This window comes from Bombina bombina, chromosome 2 (assembly GCF_027579735.1).
Source record: "Bombina bombina isolate aBomBom1 chromosome 2, aBomBom1.pri, whole genome shotgun sequence".
Lineage (NCBI taxonomy): Eukaryota > Metazoa > Chordata > Amphibia > Anura > Bombinatoridae > Bombina > Bombina bombina.
Window position 1 is genome coordinate 540513400 of NC_069500.1, and position 22500 is coordinate 540535899.

Here is a 22500-nt window from a genome sequence, read left to right on the forward strand (position 1 = left end):
CATAGTCATAAATTCTCATGAGCATGTTTATATGATCTGCTTTGGCTAATCAGAGGCCAAATGTAAATGAGCACATGCACTGACCTAAGTCACTGCACAATTTGTAGAGGTGACAAGAAAAAAAAAACCTTTCTTTTAAAGAAATCCAATTGCAAACAAGAATGCTTTTTTCTCATGGAATTCAGTCGTATGCTGCTCAGCACAATTTGAGCATTGCTAATTGTCTTTACATTGTTACATTTTATTTTAGGATTTAAGTAGTTTTAAGCTGTTGAACAAAGCTGAAGATGGTAAAGGAAGGTGCCCGTTTGATCCTGCACACAGTTACACTTCAGTCATGGTTGGTAAGTAAAGGTTTCCTGGTGCTGTTTTTAACCTTAGTTTTCTCATCCGGGAAACCATAATACTGTACTAAAAAGATGGGTATTTATTTTAATTGTCCAACTTGTGGTTTGAACAAAGCCATATTTATCAACTTTTACACCAGGCCACTGTAATGAAAGTGATGTTTGTAGGGCATTATTGTGACAGTTTGTAAATAATGGCCACAGGCACAAGGTACTATTGCTTTTAGGAAAATGTCACTGTTGTGAGATGTGACAATTCAGCCATCAGCTACTTAACTGCCACCATGGATTGATCTCATGAGCTGGGATTTGATAGGGACAGGGTTGTAATATGCTGACCCTGACCTATTTATAACTCATATTCAATGAAGCTCCTGGGAATTTAATCTAGGTACAAACCACATAGAAGTTTCTACACACTTGTGCTGGATTTTACTTAAAGGGACACTCAAGTCGAAATTAAACTTCATGATTCAGATACAGCATGCAATTTTAAATAACTTTCTAATTTACTTCCATTAACAAAATGTGCAGTAAAACACAGTCAGTGTCTCTGAGAAAATGTGTTATCTGTTCAGTTAAAGGGACAGTACCCTGTAAAATTGTTTTTCCATTAATGTGTTTTAAATGACTTGTTATACCAACTGCAGAGTATTAAACATTTGAGAAATTCCATTTTCATGCTTATTTGTGTATATGAAGTAGCTGATTTTGTGCTTTGAAACCACAGCCTACTACAATGGGTTGAACTTAAAGTTGATATTAGATCTCATCATGTTCTAAGTTTGTGTAAACAGACTTGCTTCCTTATCTTTTATTTGTCTGGAGCACCAAAGCTCAATACATAGAGAGAACAATGGAAAATTATCATTTTATTACTTAGTGTCAGTAAACCTTAAAAATAATGTTATATAATTCTGCACATAGTGCAGAATTATATAACATTATATTAGCCAAACATTTATAAAACATAATATACCCTATTAATTTTTTTTTAAAAATGCTGTTTTACAGACCCGCTCTCTGTACTCTGCTGAGTGGGTCTCTTATATTTACTCAGCGCATCCGGCCAGCTGTATAGTCACAGCCCGGCCCGACCGCGCCATAAGACTAAGTGCAGCTCACTCCTGCTCTGTCAGAGTACAGAGAGCGGGTCTGTAAAACAGCGTTTTTTAAAAAAAAATTAATAGGGTATATTATGTTTTATAAATGTTTGGCTAATATAATGTTACTATGTGCAGAATTATATAACATTATTTTTAAGGTTTACTGACCTTTTAACTATCCTGCATCCCACTGAGAGTGTAATCTCTTCTGCTGGCTGTGTATACTTAGGCTATTCAATAGCCTATATGCCAGTATTTATTTGTTCAGTGTAGGTGGCGATACCACAGGCTAAATCAGCTATTTCAAATGCTGAAATAGGAGTAAAGGAGCTACTTGTAACCAATTTAATACCCTCTAGCAGGTTAAAAGGATCATTAGGAATAATTTTAAAGGGGAGAAATGTTTTGGGTGAACTGTCCCTTTAAGACCCTTTTTTATTTTTATATATTTTACAGATGGAGAACTTTACTCTGGAACATCCTATACCTTCCTAGGTAGTGAGCCCATTATTTATAGACACAACCCGCAGAGCCAAATAAGAACAGAGTATGCTGTGCCTTGGCTTAATGGTAAGTAATGTCAATTTACAAGTTGGCCTGCAGACAGTATGTAATCCCAAGTCACTTGCAATTTGTCTCCTCCTAAACAAGGCTTAGCTTTTACTGATGATTAGTTAGATCTTTATGGGGAAACAATTATCCCCAGCTTCATTTAAGAGGGTATAGAAACCCAATTTTGGACTGTAACTTAATCACTTAATAAGATTCCAGGAAATGCTTTCTAATTTCTGTAAACACACCTCAGTCTATTCACAACAAATATGTATCCTGATTGTGTGAAGTAATAAGACAGAAAATGGTGTATACATGAGTAATTTATAAAATCTAATATAATATATGCATAGGAATGCCACATATTAATTTGCACAAACCTATTGATTAACTTTGTCTGTTCCCATAGAGCCCAGATTTGTGTATGCAGATGTGATCCGAGCTCCTCAGAGCCATCCTGAAGGCGAAGATGATAAAGTGTACTTCTTCTTCACTGAAACGTCTGTTGAATATGATTTTTTTAGCAAACTACAAATACCAAGGATAGCTCGAGTGTGCAAGGTGGGTGTCTGATCATCACCGTATATTTTAACACAATGTTATAGTTACATTCTCAAATGAAAATTGGTATTTCCTGCATATTTGTTTTTAACTTCATATTTTATTTAATTGTTCATATATGTTTTAGACATGCACAACAATGCATTTTAGATTCAATGTAAAGCTTTTTTTTCTCTTTCTCCTTCCTGTGCACAGTAAAAGCTTTCAGTGAAATGGTGTCCGCTTTTGAAGGAATTGTATACTATATAAAATAGGCATGCACTGATGTGCCTTTCAGTTTAGACTATAATGTCCCTTTAAATATCTAGAGTTCTTTTAAGAAACCCTGCTATGCTCCAGTCGCAGAGTAATTTACGTTGGTTATTTTCACCCTCTGGCAAGGGCATTGCTAAGTGTTTGAGGATTAAGAAAAATATCCACACTGTAGCACAAGCCCAGAAAATGTGTCCATTCTTTTTCCATCAGCCACAGATGATTTAATGTCATTTTTAAGATGGTATTTTGTGTTTTTATTTCTTAATTTTCACAGTGATTTAACCACACTAAATCATGTATTATTCATTTTCCACTCTCGGAAAACCACAAAGATTACTTTATCTGACAAACTTCCTTACGCATTTTTCTGATTCCTTGAATTTTTCTTACAGGTTTTATGTTTTTAATATTCTTAATAACTTGCATTTCCTTCATGTTAAAGGGACATTTTTTAATATAAACATAGTATTAGCCACAGACACTTTATTTCAACAGAATTGCGTAAAAATATTCTATAATTTTGATAGCACAATTTGCATCCACCCTTTGAAAACCCATATTTTCTACTGTGCCTAGTAAGGGACAAAATTATAAAAGTGAATTCATGGACTGATCAAGCAATCACTGTGTAATGCAAACAATGTTTTTGCTTTTTTTTATTTTTGTAATATTTCTTATTGACAGCAATCAGGTATACAAACTGTGGGAAAAATCAAATTAAAAGATGGGATAACTGGAATGAGCATCACTAGCCACTGCCTATGGGCATTTACATTCCATGAGAAAACCTGTCTGGCTAATCAAGTGATGCCACATTGTAGTTCTATCCACATTGCCTTTAAATTGAATTACATTCTTTCATATTGTAATATTTAGTAAGCTTTGTTATCTGTTAATTAAGTGGAGCACTATTTTAAATATGCTCCCGTTATTATTCGTCTTTTACGGGCACACATTAAATAACCAGCCATTACAAGTGGCTGGTTAATGCTACCACTAGCTCTCGTTAGCGCTAAGCAAGAATAACCAGGGGTAAAAAAAATGTACCCCAATAAGCCCCCAAAATAAACTGTACAGCTCCCGTCATAAAATAAAAAATAGTAACATCTTTATTTTTTAATAAAATAACTGCACAAAGCAGTTATTAGGGTTAAAGTGAGGGGATGTGGGGTGTAAAGGCACTTTTCAATTGTGGTCTATGGTGTATGTGTTTATACTATAGTTAATATATATGTATATGCTTATATTCACACATTCACACACACACACACACACACACACACACACATATATATATATATATATATATATATATATATATATATATATATATATATATATATATATATATATATATATGAGTCAATTCCAACAAAGGACTGCGCTCACTGGATTTTAGATAAAAAATATTTTAATTGTGGTAAAGTTTCGGAGTCCTTAGACCCCTTCCTCAGACCAGAACAAACATACAAGTGAACACTGTGCAATATAAACACAATAAGCCCCACCCATCAAACATTTAGTGCAAATTGCTCCAAAATCGGGGTTGTCATTGCAACAGCCCCCATTGCATTCCTTGTTATCCTAATGCTATTACATTTAAATAAAAAAGTTTATCTAGACACATCACCTGGAGTATACAGATACATATGTAGCATAGTATCCAATATTGTTTAACAATTGCAACATCCTATGGCAGTAAATCAGCGCAATAAAAATAAAATCAAACCTCAGTGCAATAAATATCACACCACCTATCAATCTATACAAATATCTACATATACCTTTCTCTTGTAAGATGTATCGAGTCCACGGATTCATCCTTACTTGTGGGATATTCTCCTCCCCTACAGGAAGTGGCAGAGAGCACCCACAGCAGAGCTGCCTATATAGCTCCCCCCTTAGCTCCACCCCCCAGTCATTCTCTTTGCCTACTCTAAGTAACTAGGAAGTGCAGAGCGAGTGTGGTGACAAAAATGTTAGTTTTTTATTTCTCAAGCAAAAGTTTATTTTAAATGGTGCCGGTGTGTATTATTTACTCTTTGGCAGAAAAAGAGATGAAGATTTCTGCAAGGAGGATTATGGTCTTAGCACTTTGTAACTAAGATCCACTGCTATTCTCACAAGGGCTGAAGAGTACAGGAAAACTTCAGTTGGGGGAACGGTTTGCAGGCTAAACTGCATTAAGGTATGTTCAGCCATGTTATTCTAGACAGAATGTGTTTATTCTAGAAAAGGCTGGCAATAATCCCCATGGGAAAAAAGGGTAAGCTGTATTCAGACACTTGGATAGGAATTTCAGCTTGCTTGAAGGGCTCATTTGTTACTGGTGACACTGTTTGGAAAAACGTTTTTTGTTTGTTCAGTAAATGATGCAATTATGTTTTTTGAAGGGACTGAAGGGGTCATTGTGGCTTGTGTTAGGGTTTTTTAACCCACATGGTTAAAGGGACACTGAAACCAAATTTTTTCTTTTGTGATTCAGATAGAGCATGAAATTTTAAGCAACTTTCTAATTTACTCCTATTATCAAATGTTCTTTATTCTCTTGGTATCTTTATTTGAAATGCAAGAATGTAAGTTTAGATGCCGGCCCATTTTTGGTGAACAACCTAGGTTGTCCTTGCTGATTGGTGGATAAATTCATCCACCAATCAAAAACTGCTGTCCAGAGTGCTGAACCAATAAAAAAGCTTAGATGCCTTCTTTTTCATATAAAGATAGCAAAGGAACGAAGGAAAATTGCTAATAGGAGTAAATTAGAAAGTTGCTTAAAATTGCATGCTCTATCTGAATCACGAAATAAATTTTTTGGGTACAGTGTCCCTTTAACCCCTTAGTGACCAGAGCACTTTTCCATTTGTTGACCGTTTGGGACCAAGGCTATTTTTACATTTCTGCGGTGTTTGTGTTTAGCTGTAATTTTCCTCTTACTCATTTACTGTACCCACACATATTATATACCGTTTTTCTCGCCATTAAATGGACTTTCTAAACATACCGTTATTTTCATCATATCTTATAATTTACTATTAAAAAAATTATAAAATATGAGGAAAAAATGGAAAAAAAACAATTTTTTCAAACTTTGACCCCCAAAATCTGTTGCACATCTACAACCACCCAAAAACACCCATGCTAAATAGTTTCTAAATTTTGTCCTGAGTTTAGAAATACCCAATGTTTACATGTTCCTTGCTTTTTTTGCAAGTTATAGGGCACTAAATAAAAGTAGCACTTTGCTATTTCCAAACCACTTTTTTTTTCAAAATTAGCGCTAGTTACATTGGGACACTGATATCTGTCAGGAATCCCTGAATATCCTTTAACATGTATATATATATTTAGAAGACATCCCAAAGTATTGATCTAGGCCCATTTTGGTATATTTCATGCCACCATTTCACTACCAAATCCGATCAAATAAAAAAAAATCGTTCACTTTTTCACAAATTTTTTCACAAACTTTAGGTTTCTCACTGAAATTATTTACAAACAGCTTGTGCAATTATTGCACAAATGGTTTTAAATGCTTCTCTGGGATCCCCTTTGTTCAGAAATAGCAGACATATATGGCTTCTACGTTGCTTTTTAGTAATTAGAAGGCCGCTAAATGCCACTGCGCACCACACGTGTATTATGCGCAGCAGTGAAGGGGTTAATTAGGGAGCATGTAGGGAGCTTTTAGGGTTAATTTTAGCTTTAGTGTAGTGTAGTAAACAACCCCAAGTATTGATCTAGGCCCATTTTGGTATATTTCATGCCACCATTTCACCGCCAAATGCGATCAAATTAAAAAAAACTTTAAATATTTCACAATTTTAGGTTTCTCACTGAAATTATTTACAAACAGCTTGTGCAATTATGGCACAAATTGTTGTAAATGCTTCGATCCCCTTTGTTCAGAAATAGCAGACATATATGGCTTTGGCGTTGCTTTTCGGTAGTTAGAAGGTCGCTAAATGCCGCTGCGCATCACACATATATTATGTCTAGCAGTGAAGGAGTTAATTAGGTAGCTTGTAGGGAGCTTGCAGGGTTAATTTTAGCTTTAGTGTAGAGATCAGCCTCCCACCTGACACATCAGACCCCCTGATCCCTCCCAAACAGCTCCCTTCCCTCCCCCACCCCACAAATGTCCCCGCCATCTTAAGTACTGGCAGAAAGTCTGCCAGTACTAAAATAAAAGTTTTTTGGGGGTTTTTAGTTTTTTTTTTAAAAAATAAAAAATTCTTCTGCTGTGTAGGACCCCCCTTAGCCCCCAACCTCCCTGATCCCCCCCCAAACAGCTCTTTAACCCCCCCCCCTGCCTTTATTGTGCACCATATTAGGTACTGGCAGCTGTCTGCCAGTACCCAGTTTGAAAAATAATAATGTATTTACATTTTTTTATTTTATTAAATATTTTTGTAGTGTAGCTGCCCCCCCCTCAACATCCAACCCCCCACCCTCTCCCAGATGCCTTGTTTTGAAAATCCCACCCTCCCCAGTCCTCTCTCCCACCCTCCAGATCTACAGCATATTGATGCTGTTTGCATTGATCTCACGTGCACGGCTCTCGTGCACGCGCGTGCACGGCTCTCGTGCACGCGCCCGTGCACGCGCGCGCACCCGCACAAGATCCCTCCCCCCTCCTCCACCAATAACTGCCCACCCGCCTCCCTGGATGAGCTCCCACCCACCAACGGTAATGGCTATCGATAGCCGATGCAGAGTGGGCCACAGAGTGGCTCTCTCTGCATTGGATGGCTAAAAACAGTTATTGCAGGATGCCTCAATATTGAGGCATCACTGCAATAACATGAAAGCAGCTGGAAGCTATCAGGATCGCTTCCACTGCTTTCAAAGACCAACGACGTATGGGGTACGTCCTTGGTCATTAACTGCATTTTTTTGCAGGACGTACCCCATACGTCGTTGGTCGTTAAGGGGTTAATTAAGAGGCACTCAGGTGTTTTTCTAATAGGCCTCAAAACATCGAGTGAGGTGGGAGGAGCCTATTTTCGTGCCTCAGTTGCGCAGTTTCTTTTCCTTAAGAGTCATCCAACTGCTTTTCTAGAGGCTCCTGCTGTGTTTGAGGGCTGTAAAGGAGGTTTTTTCCCCACAAATCGAAAGTCTTTTTTTTTTTTTACCGGTTTTGATGTTTTTTCAATCCGGTTTTGCCATTAAGGGGTTCATTGTTTATTTGCATAGTTGTGCAAAGTTACTAAGGTTGTAAGATACTACTGTAAAAATTTCGTTAAGTTTACTGCTTTTTTACACTGTTTTGCAGAACTTGTGCAGCTTTTTTTCTCTTAAAGGCACAGTACCGTTTTATTTCTAAGTGTTATTTAGTTTGATTACAGTGTTTTCCAAGCTTGCTTGTTACATTACTAGCCCGTTTAACATGTCTGATACCAAGGAAAATCCTTGTTCAATATGTTTGGAAGCCATTATGGAACCCCCTCTTAGAATGTGTCCCAAATGTACTGATATGTCTATAAATTATAAAGAACATATATTAGCACTTAAAAATAGAGCAATAGATGATTCTCAGTCAGAAGTAAATGAGGGTTCGCCATCTAGCTCTCCCCAAGTGTCACAACCAGTAACGCCCGCACAAGTGACGCCAAGTACCTCTAGTGCGTCACATTCATTTACTTTACAAGACATGGCCACAGTTATGAATACAACCCTCACTGAGGTTTTATCCAAACTGCCTGGTTTACAAGGAAAGCGGGACAGCTCTGGGTTAAGGAAAAATGCTGAGCCGTCTCACGCTATAGTAGCCGTTTCTGATATGCCCTCTCAATGCTCTGAAGGGGCGAGGGATTTGTTATCTGAGGGAGAAATTTCTGATTCAGGAAAGACGCTTCTTCCTCAGACAGATTCTGATATGACCGCCTTTAAATTTAAGCTTGAACACCTCCGCTTATTGCTTAGGGAGGTATTAGCAACTCTAGATGACTGTGACCCTATAGTGGTCCCAGAGAAATTGTGTAAAATGGATAGATACTTAGAGGTTCCTTTTTACACTGACGTTTTTCCAGTCCCTAAGAGGATTGTCAATATTATTGCTAATGAGTGGGATAGACCAGGTATTCCGTTCACTCCCCCTCCTGTTTTTAAGAAAATGTTTCCCATATCTGATACCATAAGGGACTCATGGCAGACAGTTCCTAAGGTGGAGGGAGCTATTTCTACTCTGTCTAAGCGTACAACTATACCTATCGAGGACAGTTGTGCTTTCAAAGATCCTATGGATAAAAAATTAGAGGGTCTCCTGAAGAAAATTTTTGTTCATCAAGGTTTTTCTCTCCAACCTATTGCGTGCATTGTTCCTGTAACAACTGCAGCTGCTTTCTGGTTTGAGGCTCTAGAAGAGGCTCTTCAAATGGAAACTCCATTAGAGGAAATTATGGACAGAATTAAGGCACTTAAGTTGGCTAATTCTTTTATTACAGATGCCGCTTTTCAGCTGGCTAAATTAGCGGCAAAGAATTCAGGGTTTGCCATTTTAGCACGCAGGGCGTTATGGCTTAAGTCCTGGTCTGCTGATGTGTCCTCTAAATCTAAACTTTTGAACATTCCTTTCAAAGGTAAGACCCTATTCGGGCCTGAACTGAAAGATTATTTCAGACGTTACTGGAGGGAAAGGTCATGCCCTCCCTCAGGATAGTTCAAATAAGATGAGGGCCAAACAAAATAATTTTCGTTCCTTTCGGAACTTTAAGAGTGGTCCCGCTTCAGCTTCCTCTGCTACAAAGCAAGTGGGGAATTTTGCCCAATCCAAGTCAGTTTGGAGACCTAACCAGGCTTGGAACAAGGGTAAACAGGCCAAGAAGCCTGCAGCTGCCTCTAAGACAGCATGAAGGGGTAGCCCCTGATCCGGGACCGGATCTAGTAGGGGGCAGACTCTCTCTCTTCGCTCAGGCTTGGGCGAGAGATGTTCAGGATCCCTGGGCTTTAGAAATTGTGTCCCAGAGATATCTTCTGGAATTCAAGGGCTCCCTTCCAAGGGAGAGATTTCACATTTATTGATTGTCTGTAAACCAGACAAAGAGAGAGGCGTTCTTACGCTGTGTAGAAGACCTACATACAATGGGGGTGATTCGCCCAGTCCCAAAGGAGGAAAAGGGGCTAGGGTTTTATTCAAACCTGTTTGTGGTTCCCAAGAAAGAGGGAACTTTCAGACCAATCTTGGATCTCAAAATTCTAAACAAGTTCCTCAAAGTTCCATCATTCAAGTTGGAGACTATTCGGACTATTCTACCTCTGATCCAGGAGGGTCAATATATGACTACCGTGGACTTAAAAGATGCGTATCTACACATCCCTATTCAGAGATCATCATCAATTCCTCAGATTCTCCTTTCTAAACAGGCATTACCAGTTTGTGGCCCTTCCTTTCGGGTTGGCCACGGCTCCCAGAATTTTCACAAAAGTGCTAGGGTCCCTTCTGGCGGTTCTACGACCACGGGGCATAGCAGTGGCGCCTTATCTAGACGACATCTTAATTCAGGCGTCGACTTTCCTGCTAGCCAAGTCTCACACAGACATTGTGTTGGCTTTTCTGACATCTCACGGGTGGAAGGTGAACATAAGAGTTCTCTCTTCCCTCTTACAAGAGTTTCCTTCCTAGGGACTCTGATAGACTCGGTTGAAATGAAAATATTTCTGACGGAGGTCAGAAAGTTAAAATTCTTATCCACTTGCCGAGCTCTTCATTCCATTCCTCGGCCATCAGTGGCTCAGTGTATAGAGGTAATCGGACTTATGGTAGCGGCAATGGACATAGTTCCTTTTGCCCGTGTACACCTCAAACCACTGCAACTATGCATGCTCAAACAGTGGAATGGGGATTATGCAGATTTATCTCCTCAACTGCATCTGGACTAGGAGACCAGAGATTCTCTTCTCTGGTGGTTGTCTCAGGACCACCTGTCTCAGGGAATGTGCTTCCGCAGGCCGGAGTGGCTCATTGTAACGACAGATGCCAGCCTGCTAGGCTGGGGTGCAGTCTGGAACTCCCTGAAAGCACAGGGCTTATGGTCTCGGGAGGAAGCTCTCCTCCCGATAAACATTTTAGAACTGAGAGCAATTTTCAATGCGCTTGAGGCGTGGCCTCAGCTTGCTGCGGCCAAATTCATCAGGTTTCAGTCGGACAACATCACGACTGTAGCTTATATCAATCATCAGGGAGGAACAAGGAGTTATCTAGCGATGATGGAGGTAACCAAAATAATCCGGTGGGCAGAGGATCTTTCTTGCCATCTCTCAGCAATCCACATCCCAGGAGTAGAGAACTGGGAGGCGGATTTTCTAAGTAGTCAGACTCTTCATCCGGGGGAGTGGGAACTCCATCTGGAGGTATTCGCCCAGCTGATTCAGCTATGGGGCACACCAGAATTGGATCTGATGTTGCCAGAATCAAGCAGGAGAGAGCTTCGGTAATTCTGATAGCTCCTGCGTGGCCACGCAGTCACTTGGTATGCAGACCTAGTGGACATGTCCTCTGTTCCACTGTGGACTCTGCCAATGAGGCGGGACCTTCTAATTCAAGGGCCGTTCACGCATCCAAATCTATTTTTTAGATTTTATCAAAGCGTGGTTTCTCTGAATCTGTCATTGATACCCTGATTCAGGCTAGAAAGCCTGTCACCAGGAAGATTTATCATAAGATTTGGCGCAAATATCTTTATTGGTGTGAATCCAAAGGTTACTCGTGGAGTAAGATTAGGATTCCTAGAATATTGTCTTTTCTCCATGATGGTTTGGAGAAGGGATTATCTGCTAGTTCTCTTAAAGGTCAAATACCTGCTTTGTCTATTCTACTTCACAAACGTCTGGCAGATGTCCCAGACGTTAAAGCATTTAGTCAGGCTTTGGTCAGAATCAAGCCTGTATTTAAACCTGTTGCTCCGCCATGGAGCCTAAACTTAGTTGTTAAAGTTCTTCAAGGGGTTCCATTTGAACCTATGCATTCCATAGATATTAAGCTTCTATCTTGGAAAGTTTTGTTTTTAGTAGCTATCTCTTCGGCTCGAAGAGTTTCTGAGCTTTCTGCTTTACAATGTGATTCCCCTTACCTTGTTTTCCATGCAGATAAGGTGGTTTTACGTACCAAACCTGGGTTTCTTCCTAAGGTTGTTTCTAATAAAGAAGGAACCACAATCTCTTGATTGATATTCTTGTGTCCTAATCCTTCATCTAAGAAGGTACGTCTGTTACACAATCTTGATGTGGTTCGTGCTTTAAAATTCTACTTACAAGCAACTAAAGATTTCCTTCAAACATCTTCTTTGTTGTTTATTCTGGTAAACTGAGAGGTCAAAGGGCTACGGCTACCTCTTTCCTTTTGGCTGAAAAGCATCATCCGTTTGGCCTATGAGACTGCTTGACGGCAGCCTCCTGAAAGGATTACTGCTCATTCTACTAGAGCTGTGGCTTCCACATGGGCTTTTAAAAATGAGGCTTCTGTTGAACAGATTTGTAAGGCGGCGACTTGGTCTTCGCTTCATACTTTTTCCAATTTTTACAAATTTGATACTTTTGCTTCTTTGGAATGCTATTTTTGGGAGAGAGGTTCTACAAGCAGTGGTGCCTTCCGTTTAAGGTCCCTGTCTTGTCCCTCCCTTCATCTGTGTCCTAAAGCTTTGGTATTGGTATCCCACAAGTAAGGATGAATCCGTGGACTCGATACATCTTACAAGAGAAAACAGAATTTATGTTTACCTGATAAATTTATTTCTCTTGTGATGTATCGAGTCCACGGCCTGCCCTGTTTTTTAAGACAGGCATATATATTTTTATTTTTAAACTTTCAGTCACCACTGCACCCTATGGTTTCTCCTTTTTCTTCCTAGCCTTCGGATGACTGGGGGGTGGAGCTAAGGGGGGAGCTATATAGGCAGCTCTGCTGTGGTTGCTCTCTTTGCCACTTCCTGTAGGGGAGGAGAATATCCCACAAGTAAGGATGAATCTGTGGACTCGATACATCACAAGAGAAATAAATTTATCAGGTAAGCATAAATTATGTTTTTCACATTCACATATCAACATCAATATTGATTACATCTGAACAACCGGATCACAATGTTTGTCACATTATCGAATATATTGGTCACCAATTATAGGAAATACAAATATCATGGTATAATCCCCACCGGAGTTACAGTAGCACATCAAAAACCTCCGTTGCAACATATAGGAGCTAAAAATAGGCTTGTCAACATATTAATGTGTATGTTATAACCATTATGTGCTTTGTTCCCCCGATGTAGTTTAAGTCGTTAGGCAGCACACTGAGGAATAACAGTGAGTACTAATAAGAGTATGCTTGGACCGGGGCTAGGCAACCATCCGGATAGAGTTTTGAAAAAAAAGGCGCGGAGAATTGACCTCCGACGTCTGATGTTCCTCCTCAGACCGCATGGCTAATTTGCATAGGAGGATGACGTCAGTGCATAGACGTGTGTGTTTGCGCGCAGCAATAGATTAAACCTTGTAGTAGGACTAGCCTTTGTTAAAAAATATCAATGTATGTCGGGCTTATAACTTAAACAATCAAGGGTAGCTAAAACAGTTTATCAAGCTACTTAGGCAATATCTCATGTATGTGTGTCAAGTATATGTTATAAAGTCAGGGGTGGCTAAAGCAGTTTATCAAGTTTTTAGGCAATACCTAATGAGTCGCTAAGTGTGTCTGACAATACCCCAACCCCTGATGTATGTTGTGCAATGGTCTGCATGAAGAGAATACCATGTAATGTGAGGTGCTGAATATCAGGGCCACTGTCGTGTGAATCATTTAAGACAAGCCAAATAATGTGACTTACTCTAAATGAGATTAACCGTATTATCCATGTATTCCATACTCCCCTGCATCTATATGTGTGAAAAGCCTGTATCTAAGTTGCTAGACTTCTCAGTCATATGGACCTCAATTAAATAAAATATTTTTATCTAAAGTCCAGTGAGTGCAGTCCTTTGTTGGAATTGACTGTGAATACTACGGACTTGGCACCCTGGTTGATGACTGAAGGGTATTGTGAGTGCAGATACACATGGAGGATATATATATATATATATATATATATATATATATATATATATATATATATATATATATATATATATATATATATATATATATAAAATATGTTTATATACACATAAATATATATATCGATATATATTTTAAATTTGCTGCGCGACTTGCCCCCTGCACTACGCTAGGTTCTCTGTTTCTCATGGCATGAGAACGAGGCTCCCATTGGAGCCTATGGAAGTGCGCTCTCGTGAGCGCAATGCTTCCATGCAATGGGAGCGCAAGGTGGGCTTAACTTGTAATACCAGCGCACATTTGTATTATTGAGTGGAGCACAAATATCGCTCTCGAAATCGCAAATTTGCTCTCCGCTCGTAATCTAGCCCTATATATTTTGCCCCCTTTTTCCTGTAAATAATCGCTAAAAATTGTGGCTTTCTTTCTTAAAGGGACACTCAGGTTAAATTAAATTTTCATGATTCAGATACAGCATGTAATTTTAAACAACTTTCCAATTTACTTCCATTAAAAAAAATGTGCTGTCTTTTATATTTACAATTTTTGAGTCACCAGATCCTACTGAGCATGTGCAAGAATTCACAGACTATACGTATATGCATTTGTGATTGGCTGATTGCTATCACATGGTACAAGGGGAGTGGAAATATACATAAGTTTGAAATTTGTTATAAAAAAATCTACTACTCATTTGAAGGTCAGACTAAGTGCTATTACATTGTCTTGTTATCTTGCATTTGTTGATTATGCAAATCGAATGCATTGACTGGTCCTTTAATATAAAGTCTATATAAAGAGTCTACGGCATCCTTACTGTTGTGAAATACTGAACCTGGCCACCAGGAGGAGGCAAAGAAACCCCAGCTTAAGGCTTAAAGGGACATGAAACCCGAAAAATGTTTCTTTCATGATTCAGATAGAGAATACAATTTTAAACAACTTTCCAATTTACTTTTATTATTTAATTTGCTTCCTTCTCTTGTTATGATTTGCAGAAAAGTTTATCTAGGCAAGCTCAGGAGCAGCAGAGAACCTAGGATCTAGCTGCTGATTGGTGGCTGCAGATATATCCCGATTGTCATTGGCTCACCCATGTGTTCAGTTAGAAACCAGTAGTGCGCCTTCAAAAAATTGATACCAAGAGTATGACACAGATTAGATAATGGAAGTAAATTAGAACGTTGTTTAAAATTGTATTCTCTATCCCAATCATAAAATACATTTTTTGGGTTTAATGTCTCTTTAAATACCTCTCCCTCTTCCCCCATCCCCCAGTCATTCTTTGCCTTTCATCACAGGAGGATGGCAGAGAAGTGTCAGAAGATTTCATAGTAGTTCCTCAGGAGGAGTATCTGCACTTTGATATGGGACTGGAGTTTTAAGTAGTCTTGTCAGCCTCTCATTGAGAGCATTGACAAAAGTTAGAGTCTGGAAATGCAGGGAGAGTCTTTCTGCAAACCCATCCAGACTGCCTGCTAACAGCTCCTAAGCAATCAGTGTTGACGCGTTTCACTGCTTGCTTGTCTTTCTCACTCAAGTCCATGTCAGGAGCGATGCTACGAGACTGTCACACTTGAAAGGCTGTGTTTCTGTTCCACAGCATGGATTCTGGTAAGATCGTTTACATTTTTGCATATGTTGAAAACATAAGGAGACAGGTCACATTGTGGCTCCTTTTTATCTTAATAGAATCATGGGTTAATATCTCCTGAGGGGCATTATTGAGCAGTGGGGATTAATCAAATGTGATTTATGCTGCTTTATGTGTGCAATTTTTTTGGGGCTCATAGGCTGTTTGTTATAGGGCTGGAACGCACAGGTTTTTACTTTCACTTTGAGTGCTGCGCAGCTTGTAGCTTGGCACGCTTTTTCTCATAGCAGGGGCGGTCCTGCCTTGCGCACCATGTGAACGGGAGTGGTCTCGCTTTCATTTCCTCTTTCCTGACCGAGCTGGCTGTCGGAGAAGACGCTATTTCTTTGCATGGTCTAGGAGGTGGTGAGTGCCCCAGCCATTGGGAGTATGAAGGTGCCGTTTTTGAGAAATAAAGATTGTTTCTGTGTCATTAGCTTAAGCTATGGAGGGTTCTGAAATACCAGAGGGTACTCCCTCTATATAATATAATAGTAATACCTGTTTATATTGTGAGGCCTTGGTATACCTGCCCTCTCAACTATGTTCCACATGCCTTGACAGCGTTATTAGGTCAAAAAAGGTTAACCCCTTTAGTACCACTGAGCCGTCCACCTCTGAGGACTCGCCGTCCCGTGAGGTGCATCTCCTTCTACACACGCAGCTTCCCTAGCACGCTTGATTCTCCATCTGGAGGGGGCCTTTTACCATCAGATTTTACTGCGCAGTTAAAAAATGCAGTGTCTGAGGCCCTCAGTGCTTTACCTCGCCCTGCTAAACGCAAGCAGAAGGTTAAACATAGCTATCCTGCCCAGGGGTGGTCATGTAATTTATTGGATTTCTCTGCTTTGTCGCAGTTATTTGAGGATGAGTCGCACTCTGAGACCTCAGAGGGTGAACTTTGTCTGCTGCCTCTAAGCCTCCTGCTGCGGAGGAACCAGCCTTTAGATTTAATATTGAACTCTTACGTTTTCTTCTAAAGGAAGTACTGTCTACATTAGAGGTTCCAGAGGCCAAGCTGCCTGATGAAACCTTGATTCCTAAATTAGATAGAGTTTACGAGGACAGGGTAGTGCCTTTAACTTTTCCTGTGCCTGTAAAGATGGTGAACATTTATTAAGAACGAATGGGACGCAATTGGATCTTCCTTTTCTCCTTAGTCTTCTTTTAAAAAATTATTCCCGGTTCTGGACTCTCAATTGGAGTTGTGGGGTTCCGTCCCTAAGGTGGATGGCGTGGATAGCTCGTCGTTCAGAGAGCCAATGGAAAAGAGGTAAACTCTTATAAGAATTATGTTTCAACATACGGGATACTTGTTTCAACCGGCAGCGGCCGTTGCTGCGGTTGCTGGAGCAACTACCTACTGGTGTGACTCCTTATCGGAATTGATTGAGGTGGAGGGTCCCCTCAACGTTAGCCAGGAAAGAATTAAAGCCTTGAGAATTGCTAATTTTCTGTGATGCAAACATGCAGATTGTTCGCCTAAATGCTAAGGTTTCTGGCTTTTCGGTTCAGGCCCGTCAGCCACTCTAGCTGAAGTCCTGGTCTGCGGATATGACTTCTAAGTCAATACTTCTTTCCCTTCCCTTTAAAGGAAAGATTTTATTTGGTCAAGGCCTGGACTCAATTATCTCCACAGTTATGGGTGGCAAGGGTGCCTTCCTACCACAAGATATAAAGAACAAGTGTAAGGGACAAAGTTCTAATTGAAGTTCCTTTCGTTCTGATAAATCCCAACGACAGCAGCCCTCCGCTAAGCCTGAGCAAACCAATCGTACTTGGAACCTGGCTCAGTCCTGGAAGAAGCCCGCCGAGACTAAATCGGCATGAAGGGGCGGCCCCCGATCCGGCGCTGGATCGTGTAGGGGGCAGACTGTTACTCTTTTCACAAGCTTTCCGATTTACAGTCCTTTGTTAAGGCTCTGATTAGGATCAGACCTGTGTTTAGATCTAAGGCTACTCCTTGGAGTCTAAATCTTGTTAAGGTTTTGCAACGGGCTCCATTTGAGCCTATGCATGAGATTGGCATTAAATTGTTGTCCTGGAAGGTTATTTTTCTAATGGCTATTGCTTCTGCGCGCAGAGTATCTGAGATTGCTGCTTCTCAATGTGAGCCTCCTCATCTGGTGTTCCATTCAGATAAGGCTGCCCTATGTACTTAGTTATGTTTTCTTCCTAAGGTCGTCACAGACCGCAACATCAATCAAGAGATTGTGGTTCCTTCCTTGTGTCCAAATCCTTCTTCTGCAAATTTTTGCTTCATAATCTGGACATGGTTCAGGCTACTAAGGATTTTAGACAAACTTCGTCCTTGTTTGGTGTCTATTCCGGGAAGCGTAAGGGACAGAAGGTCTTTTCGACTTCCTTATCTTTTTGGTTAAGGAGCGTTATCCGCTTTGCTTATGAGACAGCAGGACATATACCTCCTCAGAGGATTACGGCTCATTCTACTAGAGCAGTGGCTTCCTCTTGGGCCTTTAAGAACGAGGCCTCTATGGATCAGATTTGTAAGGCGGCTACCTGGTCCTCCTTACATTTTATAAATTTTACAAGTTTGATGTTTTTGCTTTGGCTAAAGCAGCTTTTGGGAGAGAGGTTTTGCAGGCTGTGGTGCCCTCAGATTAGGGTCCCCCTCTATTTTTGCCCCTCCCGTTAATATTCAGTGTCGTCCTAGAGCTTGGGTATAAATTTCCCAACAGTAAGGAATGATGCTGTGGACTCTCCTAATATTAAGAAGGAAAACATAAATTATGCTTACCAGATAATTTCGTTTCCTTCTGTATAAGAGTCCACGGCCCCCGTCTGTGTTCTCTGATGGGCGACCCTCTAAATTATATTTTTCTTCTGGCACCATTTATACCCTGATATTTCTCCTACTGTTCCTTGTTCCCTTGGCAGAATGACAATGTTCATACTTTGCTGGTATGTTAATTTATTTCAATAATGCAGAAAAGTCTAGTGATAGGTGTTTGTCCCTTTTATTTTTGTGATAAGAGGCTGTCTGTAGTGGCTTAGAAACAGGCAGAAATGTAAAGGTTTAAATGTTATAAAGTATATTAATAACAATTTTGGTTGTGCAAAGCTTTGGAATGGGTAGTTAAAGGCGTTGTCTATATTTTTAAACAATAACAATTGTGTTGTTGACTGTCCCTTTTAAAGGGACAGTATACACCAATTTTCATTTAACTGCATGTAAAAGACACTGCTATAAAGAATAATATGCACAGATACTTATCTCAAAATCCATTTTAAAGCAGTTTAAAAATTTACTTGGAAGCTTAGTTTAGCACTGTTGAAAATGTTAGCTGGAACACCCACTGACAGTGGGTGTATAGCAAAAAACAGACAGTCCCCCTTCCTCTGCATATGAAAAGACTTTACACAAAGAGGAGCAAGCTGGAGAAGGTATACATCAGTATTCTCCTAAAACTTTGGGTCTTGGTTAGGAGTCTGAAAATCAGCAAAATGTTATTTAAAAATAAGAAAAACTATCCTTTTTTGTTTTTTTGTAAAAAAAAAAGCTGTATAAATGGATCATCTACAAAACATTTATGCAAAAAAAATCCAGTGTATAATTTCCCTTCAAGTATGATTTGTAATTAATAAGCTGTCTCCTGTGAAGCTGTTTTTCCATGAAAAGGTAGCACTGCTATTTTGTGTTTATGTAAAAATTGTGCTGATAAATTGTGAGTTCCAGTTCAGTAACGTTTTTGTGCAGTGAGATATGATTTGATGGTTAGAAAATATCCCACCCCTGCAGTTTTCATTGTACAGCCCTATATATAATCATTAGAATGTAAGAAATGAGCACCCTGCACATCACTGTAAGTGTTATTAGACGCTTTTGACAGGGTGCTTTTTGTCTTAACTGGTGATGACAGGTGGAAGTTCATACTGGGCTGTCATCACTCAGGAGAAAAAATTAGCGCAGCTGCCTGCCTCTGTCACTCCGAGGAGAAGCCGGCAGTAAGTCTGTGTGCATTGTGCAGCTGAGCAACAAAAGAAAAAAGATCCGTCCTTTAAAATCCTCAGCTTTATTCATCCATTTAAAAGTATAGGTTCAGCATGGAGACTCAAAGCAATGCAGGTGCTGTGTGCCAGAAAGGCTAATTGTGTAGGAGACCAGAATTGTGTTGCCCTGTAGAAACATCTGGAGGCCCAAAACCTGTTATCAATTTCCAGAAACTGGTTGCCATGTTTTAGATGGTACAGTCCAGAAAAATGTATAAACCCTATTTTGTTAGCTATAGGAATACAAAAATAAAGCAACAACTAGCAATTTTGCTCTACTTGTTTTAAGGATCAACCATTCTCTCAGTACGTATTGATCTAGATACCCCACCAGATTTCTTGTAAGTGAAGTTCTGTTTTCTCAGGAGAAGCTTTATCTCTTGTCCTGCTAGCTAAGTATTAAAGGGATAGAAATGTCAAAATGTAAATGTGCAGAGGTGCATTTTAATTTTATATATAAACATTTTTGTAATTATACCTCCCATTAGCTGCTTCTAGTCAAAGGTATTACTGCTTTTCAGTGGCATATGCACATATGCTGTGAGGGCTGTGCACTTGTATTCAAGTCCAGAGAGCTTGTGGTGGTGTGTATTATGCCTGTGAATACTTAATTTGTGGCATATAAGCCACTGCTGACACAGAGAAGGTGAAGTGTTTGAATACTGGTGCCAATCCTTCACAGCATATGTGCGTATGCCACTAAAACCAGTGATTAACTTTTAACTAGAAGCATTTTTGCAAATTGAAGTATATTGCACAAATGCTTTTGCTTGAATTTGAAATGCATCCATGCATATTTAAATTTTGATTTTTCTGTCCCTTTTACGTTCTCAGCATCCTGTAAAATTGCATAAATAAAAAGAGAGAAGCGCTCAACCTGGGAACGAACAATAGCATAATAGCTTGTTCTATGGCCAGTTACCACCCAAGAAGCAGCCTCTTTTTGCTCAACATGTGCCTTTCACAGAGAAGAACTTTCCTGAAGCATATCAGTCTGATCCTGACTTCACAGTACAGTCCAGCCCCGAAATACCAGGCAATCCCTCTCTGAACGAGAGAAATAGCAAAACCCCAGACGTACGTTTCAGCCTATTGTGGGCCTCGTCAGTGAGGTGCAGCCATATCCCTCTAGGCACACTGAGCAACGGGTCCACGTCTGGATTCCCGCATCACACTTAGGGAGACTTCCCAAAATGTCATAATTTGCATAAATAAAGAGAGAAGCGCTCAACCTGGGAACGAACAATAGCATAATAGCTTGTTCTATGGCTAGTTACCACCCAAGAAGCAGCCTCTTTTTGCTCAACATGTGCCTTTCACAGAGAAGAACTTTCCTGTAGCATATCAGTCTGATCCTGACTTCACAGTACAGTCCAGCACCGAAATAACAGGCAATCCTTCTCTGAACGAGAGAAACGGCAAAACCCCAGACGTACGTTTCGGCCTATTGTGGGCCTCGTCAGTGAGGTGCAGCCATATCCCTCTAGGCACACTGAGCAACGGGTCCACGTCTGGATTCCCACATCACACTTAGGGAGACTTCCTCGTGTCATAATTTGCATAAATAAAAAGAGAGAAGCGCTGAACCTGGGAACGAACAATAACATAATAGCTTGTTCTATGGCATGCATCCTTGTCTTACAGCTAAAGTAAATTACATTTGCCCCTACCTTACAACTGAAGTACATTACATTTGTTATTGTTAAACCCTTGCGGCCACGTGCTTATACATTTCTCTGGAAGCCCATATCCTCGATTTTTTTCACTTATGACGAGGCGCCCAGTGTATAACCAATTAAAAGCCATAATGTCCAACCCAGTGAAAACTAGCAGAACTCATGCTTGTGTCCCTGCTTCAGGGGCCATTACTATCTCTCTATGCATTATACTATCTGCATCCAAACTAATGTTAAAATGACTGGCATCCTGTTTAATGTACAGCTGTGAAGCACAACACAAGGTGCCACTAAAATATTAAGCCAATTTTACAGGATAAATATAAAGAGAGAAGCGCTCAACCTGGGAACGAACAATAGCATAATAGTTTGTTCTATGGCTAGTTACCACCCAAGAAGCAGCCTCTTTGCTCAACATGTGCCTTTCATAGAGAAGAACTTTCCTGAAGCATATCAGTCTAATCCTGACTTCACAGTACAGTCCAGCACCGAAATACCAGGCAATCCCTTCTGTAAGACAGGGATGCATGTACGTTAGCTGTAAGGCAGGGTTGCATGTACATCGACTGTAAGGCAGGGATGCATGTACACGTCTGCTGTAAGGCAGGGATGCATGTACACGTCTGCTGTAAGGCAGGGATGCATGTACACGTCTGCTGTAAGGCAGGGAAGCATGTACACGTCGGCTGTAAGGCAGGGATGCATGTACACGTCGGCTGTAAGGCAGGGATGCATGTACACGTCGGCTGTAAGGCAGGGATGCATGTACACGTCGGCTGTAAGGCAGGGATGCATGTACACGTCGGCTGTAAGGCAGGGATGCATGTACACGTCGGCTGTAAGGCAGGGATGCATGTACACGTCGGCTGTGTGTGTGTGTATATATGTATATATATATATATATATATACACATACACACACACACACAGGTCGGCTGTAAGGCAGGGATGCATGTACAGGTCGGCTGTAAGGCAGGGATGCATGTACAGGTCGGCTGTAAGGCAGGGATGCATGTACAGGTCGGCTGTAAGGCAGGGATGCATGTACAGGTCGGCTGTAAGGCAGGGATGCATGTACAGGTCGGCTGTAAGGCAGGGATGCATGTACACGTCGGCTGTAAAGCAGGGATGCATGTACACGTCGGCTGTGTGTGTATATATGTGTGTGTATATATATATACATATATATATATATATATATATATATATATATACACATACACACACACACACACACGTCGGCTGTAAGGCAGGGATGCATGTACACGTCTGCTGTAAGGCAGGGATGCATGTACACGTCTGCTGTAAGGCAGGG

The 22500-nt window shown here is 40.3% G+C and overlaps 1 protein-coding gene across 4 annotated transcripts in view; it reads left to right on the plus strand.

Moving 5' to 3' along the window:
* The window catches only part of SEMA4D (semaphorin 4D), a 397671-nt gene that overhangs the window by 181765 nt on the left and 193406 nt on the right, over nucleotides 1–22500 (plus strand). For all 4 annotated transcript variants that reach the window (XM_053702391.1, XM_053702393.1, XM_053702392.1 and 1 more), the window contains exons 7-9: nucleotides 251–344; nucleotides 1910–2023; nucleotides 2415–2566. In XM_053702391.1, coding sequence (XP_053558366.1) covers nucleotides 251–344; nucleotides 1910–2023; nucleotides 2415–2566 — 360 coding nt within the window. The remainder of the gene's footprint in view (nucleotides 1–250; nucleotides 345–1909; nucleotides 2024–2414; nucleotides 2567–22500) is intronic.